The sequence below is a fragment of the Mytilus edulis genome, chromosome 12 (genome assembly GCF_963676685.1).
Source record: "Mytilus edulis chromosome 12, xbMytEdul2.2, whole genome shotgun sequence".
Taxonomy (NCBI): domain Eukaryota; kingdom Metazoa; phylum Mollusca; class Bivalvia; order Mytilida; family Mytilidae; genus Mytilus; species Mytilus edulis.
In genome coordinates, this window is record NC_092355.1 from 51,022,204 (window position 1) to 51,028,203 (window position 6,000).

At 34.0% G+C, this 6,000-nt stretch overlaps 1 protein-coding gene across 1 annotated transcript in view; it reads right to left on the reverse strand.

Annotated features, from left to right (window-relative positions):
• The window catches only part of LOC139497675 (uncharacterized), a 55,676-nt gene extending 50,398 nt beyond the window's left edge, over window positions 1-5,278 (reverse strand). Inside the window, exon 1 of the mRNA XM_071285908.1 lies at window positions 4,807-5,278. Coding sequence (XP_071142009.1) covers window positions 4,807-5,278 — 472 coding nt within the window. The remainder of the gene's footprint in view (window positions 1-4,806) is intronic.
• Window positions 5,279-6,000: the final 722 nt, after the last annotated feature.

Sequence of the window (6,000 nt, forward strand, 5' to 3'; positions counted from 1 at the left end):
GATTTAAATACAAGTATTGCCTTTTGGTATTGAATGCGTTTTTCCACATTTAACCAGCGTAAACTATTAAACAATAAACTGGATGATGTCATTATGTCAGCTTCTACTATAACCCTAGCAGATTTCTTTAATAACTTATTAAGTTTATTTATTCCACTTTCACAACAGCTTCCCCATATATTGCAACAATAATCAAATAATGGCAGAATATAAGCATTAAAATAGATAATACGTATATGCATAGGTAAATATTTTCTTATCTTTTGTAATAAATTGATTCTGTTTGATATAGTACATGACATTTTATCTATCTGCTGATTCCAATTTAGGTTTTTGTCAATATATAAACCAAGAAGTTTTTCCCAATCTACATTTCCTATTTGTTCATTTGAAATATTGATATCTAAACTGTTTCCAGGTGAACAAAGTCTTTGTTTTGAACCAACAATCATTGATTTACACTTTTTGGCATTTAATTTCATACAATTTTGCGCACACCAGTTTTCAATTACATGAATATCATTTTGAAGGTTAGAAGTTAACTGAAGTAAATTATTACCTTTACAATGTAATGTAGAATCATCTGCATATAAATCTATTAATGAATGTTCTATATTAAGTGGTAAATCATTGATATATAAAATAAATAACAAAGGGCCCAGGATAGAACCTTGTGGTACCCCAGTTTTTATGCATTTAGTATTAGACATGACGTTATTGACCTTAACTTGTTGGCTTCGTTCAAACAAGTATGACTTAAACCAGTCTAGTGTACAATTTGAAACATTATAATATTCAAGTTTTTTCAATAAAATTATATGATTAATATAATCATTTGTATGGTTCATTGGTCAACAGTAAGTCCAGTGGCGGATCCAGAGGGGGGGTTCCGGGTGTGCGCACCCCCCCTTTATTTTGGCCGATCAATGCATTTGAATCGGGACATATGTTTTGCACCCCCCCTTTGCCCTGGGCTAGCACCCCCCCTTTCGAAAATTCCTGCATCCGCCACTGAAGTCCTCTTTTAATATGCTATATTGTGTAATCAATAGGTCATCTTCATGTATATTTGGTGTATGAAATGATTATTAAATGTATTATAACAAATTAAAATATCAAATAAGAGGATGTGATGTGATTGTAAATGAGACAAAAGAGACCAAATAACACAGAAATAACTGTAGGTCACCATATGGACTTCAACAATGAGTAAAACCTATTCTGCATAGTTGGTTTTAAAGGCCTCTGAATGACAAATGAACAATTTAAAACAATTCAAATGAGAAAACTAATGGATGATTTATGTACAAAATAATGAATGAAAAACAAATATGTCTGTCTTGCAGGGTTTATCTGAACTTAACCTCATTTTCATGGACTTGTCTGTTTCTTGAATTCTAAATATGTTTCAAAATATTTGGTTGATGGGATGATTGTTATAGAGTCCGACATAGGGTGCGGGCTCATTGGTTGATTATATTGCGAATAACTGAAGCCGTCCCCCGCTTGGGCAGTCAGTCCCCACATTGCCACTGGAGAATTAAAATAACTAGAAAAAAAATGGTATAAGAAAAAAAAAATTGAATCACGATAATTTCCTGACGATATGCACATCTACATAGTATGTCCTTATTATCTACAAAGTTTCATGAAATTCTGTTGTATGGTTTCAGAGAAGTTTCGATGACAAGCTGTTTGCAGTAGTATACTGCAGCAAATAAGTTCAAAGGGGTGTAACTCATAGAAAAAAAAATAATCGTAATTTCCTGTCGATATGCACATCTACATAGTATGTCTTTATTATCTAAAAAGGTTTCATGAAATTCTGTTGTGCGGTTTGAGAGGAGTTGCAATGACAAACTGTTGCAGTAGTATATTGAAGCAAATAAGTTCAAAGGGGCGTTACTCCTAGAAAAAAAATATGTACATCTAAATAGTATGTCCTTATCTAAAAAGGTTTCATAAAATTCTGTTGTGCGGTTTGAGAGCAGATGCGATGACAAACTTGCAGTAGTATAGTGAAGCAAATAAGTTCAAAGGGGCATAACTCCTAGAAAAAATTTGAATCATAATTTCCTGTCGATATGCACATCTGCATAGTATGTCCTTATTATCTAAAAAGGTTTCATGAAATTTTGTTGGGCGGTTTGAGAGGAGTTGTGATGACAAGAAACAGGACTGATAGACTGGCTGACGGATGGACGGACGGACGGGTCAAAAACGTTTTACCCTGGGCAACTTCGTTGCGTGGGGTATAAAAATAGAAAGATGGGGTATCATTTTTATGAGGCAACTCTTCACCAGAGACCAATTTACATAGAAGATAACAATTATGTCCCCGTACGGACTTCAACAATTACCAAAAACTGATATACCATATAGTCAAACAAATAAAAGTCCCAGAAATTACGTTTTTTATATGATTGCACATAATGAAAATTTAATTTGTGTGCATACTGAATGATCACTAGCAAATATTTCAAGCATAATACGGATGAGAACATACAGATAAGTATCAATTATGAAAGTTATGCAAAGTAAGAGGAGCTAGATATATGGACTGCCATAAGAAAATGAATGGACAATTCTGCTTGGTGCATGTATAGGCAAAATTCCCCCTTTTTACCCTACGAGGCTTCGTATGTATACATCCAGCTGTTTGAACACCCTGTATAATTAAGGGATCATCTGTCAGATTAATCATATTTCTATGTTAACCATACGAAATGAAAATAAGCAGATGTGGTATGATTGCCAATGAAACAACTATCCTGTATCCAGTTCAAATTTAAAATTCAATATTATAAATTAAAAAACATTATCTCCTTTTATCATCACGCATAAATCGATGATTAGTTATGCATTTCTTTGCCACGGTAAGATCAAATCAGTGTTCACAAACAAAATTGCCATTCACATTTTTTGCTGCAATGACATCACTCCACTATATTTTTTTTAATCAGAACTTTCCTTATTGGCTTACCTTTTAAAAAAAGCATGTCAAAAATTTAGATAGAAGTTAAAGTTTGCCAACATCACCGGCTAATATAGCGTTCCTGTGTACTGGGTGTAGTTTTTAAATTACAATCCAAACTTTTCCTGAACCAAGTAGTAGTATAGATTTTTTTATATATAAAGTCTTTAGTAGTGTTTGAGACTGCCCGGCATGCTGCGGGTGTATGTCCTAGCAAATTCCCGACATGGTGAAACCAAAAATTTTGCGGTCCTCCGCAAATCATGCAGTATTGAGGAATTATATCATAGACCGATATGTAAGGTCGGAATACTAGGCCAGTCCCAGTTACTTTTGACAGTGGTGGATCCAGGGGGAGAGTTCCGGGGATTGGAACCCCCCTTTTTTGGACGATCAATGCTTTTGAATGGGGAAATATAGTTGGAACACCCCCTTTTGTCCTGGGTTGGGAACCCCCTTTTAAAATGGCTGGATCCGCCCCGATTGATCAATTTTCATCTTCATCAAAAGGCAGAAAACAGCAAATTATTGAAGTGTCGTTTTATTTCTGCAGGAAAACAAATAATCATTTTAGTGAAATAAGTTGCTGGATCCATTAGTCTATTATAATAACACTCAGTGCTCTGATTCAATTATTTTAGTTTTAATGCGGATATTTCTTTTTTTTTTAATATGAACTCGGTTGACAAATTGATAGATACAACAGAAAATTGCAAATCAACAAAATAACAATTCAGCAAAATAAGTAATAGAAAGTATCATAAAAATAGAAACCATTGGCCCCGATGTCTTAGATTATAGGACTTAGTCTAGTGTTTCGGAAATCATGGAATTGTTATACGAGAAAAATTATCAGATGATTTTCATGATCATTATTTGATAAGGTAAACAAATCTTTAAATGAAAATGTTAGGTGTGCCTGTCAAGTATTAAGTCTGTTAGAAAACTGGCATGTTCAAATTTGTTTTGGGGAAATTAAAAATATTTAACTATAATTTTTGCAGTGGAAAAATATATCGCATACCCTGGAATAAACTCCTAAAAATATTTGGAAACAAACTGTTATAAAACGCCAAACGGATTATAGCTTGAAAATAAACCTGCCCCGATGCCTTTAAAGCATACTATACGGACAGAGACATATATATACATATATGTCTCTGATACAGGTCACAAGTGTACCTGTTTTTGAAAGCTGTACTATCACATGAAGTTGTTTACATCGCTATCATTTGTTTACAGTAAATTTTATATTACAGTTAATCATTGCGTCAATGGCAAAACATTTTCAAAAATAAATCTCCAAGACATCATTTAATTAAACCGGTATTTAAGTGAATTCAAAATATGGTACGAACGGACCCAAGAGGCGACCGTGTAAGATGAGAATGCGTTTTGGGATCGAAGCGGCACCAAATACCGTTGACGTCATACATGTGACTTTGTTAGTATTTATATATTCTTTTTTTTTTAATGTTATGCTTAAATCATGTATATTTTTCTCCTTTTAAACTTTTATGCGAAAAATGAAGAAAGCACTCTGAATTTCTGACCGTTCGTATTTCCTGTTTTGAAGAACGTTTTGCATCACTTGTTTACATTGTCAAGGGTGCTTTCATACACGCCGGTGTTCCAAGGTCGTCAAAGCTTTTTTTGAGAAGACCCCTTAAAGCGACCGTTTCCAAGGCACTCGTAAGAAACATGCGTTAAAATATGCGCATTGGTAAAGGGCCTAGCCACCTTAAACAGTTTTGGTCAATGCTCTGATTAATTACAACAATGGTATTTACACGAAATAAGACAGAAACTTTTAGTTTTCAATTGATAAATACCTGTCACAAAAGATCTCATAATATCCACCATGAGTAGCGGGTTAATTATAACATAATCTTGGAGCTGATAAGTATCAACGTAGATAATCTTCCCAAGAGAATGTTGGATGTGTAGGAAATCATAAAGTTGTTCTAAATCAAGGACGGACACCTTGCTGATTGAATTCAATTCTTCAAGTTCAACCAATGACAAGATTTGCTTTCCTGCAGCTACCATCTCAGCAATCTCTAGTTCAAGGGGAACATAAGCGTATGGTATCTTTTCCCCCCAACACGGATGATCGAAAGTAAGCTCTGTTATGGCTTTCTTCAGGGATTCAATTTCTAAATCACCTTTGTCAGTTGCATTGACAAATATTTGTTTGTCAAGGACAAGATGATTTTTTCCTTCGTGGTCCTTAAATAATTCCTCTACTTCGCTGTACAGTAGTGCACGTCTGGTTTCCACATCTTCCTTGCAAAAAATAACCATCATTAAATACAGGTTTGGAAGCTGAATATGATGTTGTAAAACAAAATGGTTGATGTCATACTGACTCAATTTCTTTTTATTATTCTATTCAAAAGAATGCAATAGTGCTTACAAAAGAATATTGATACATTGTATAATCAAATGTTTTACAGACAGTAACCCAACAACACTAGTAACCTCTTCTTTGTTTTTTAACTTTGTTTCTACACGCATGTACATGAAAAACTTTATGAATATTATAGTTATAATGTATTGCATGTACTTATAGTCTCTCCTTTGGTACCTTTGAAACATGCGGATTGTGACAGTTTTGTTCACCCGAAAATAGGGATGACTTTTTCATTTTGAAATGATTCAAAAATAAATTGGGAATGTGTTCATCAGACACAGATGATGTCACCGCTTACATAACATATAAAATTATAAAAGGACGTAACTGAATAATAATAAAGGTGACGTTTTTAATCTGATATTTGTAGCAACAAGTATTGTTTATAAGTTCCATTTTTAAAGGGACATAACTCTAGAACAATAAAAAGTGATACCCCCAAATTCAGAATTGATCTGTTGGTTGTAGTAAGAAGCGTTGTGTATAACAGTATAAGTGGCATACCATTTGTTTGAGGAAAACTTAAGTTAGAGAACGGAGATCAACTTTGGGACGTATTTACGAAAGGACGTACACACGAACAAGGGTAAACTTAATGCCCCCTCCGCTACGG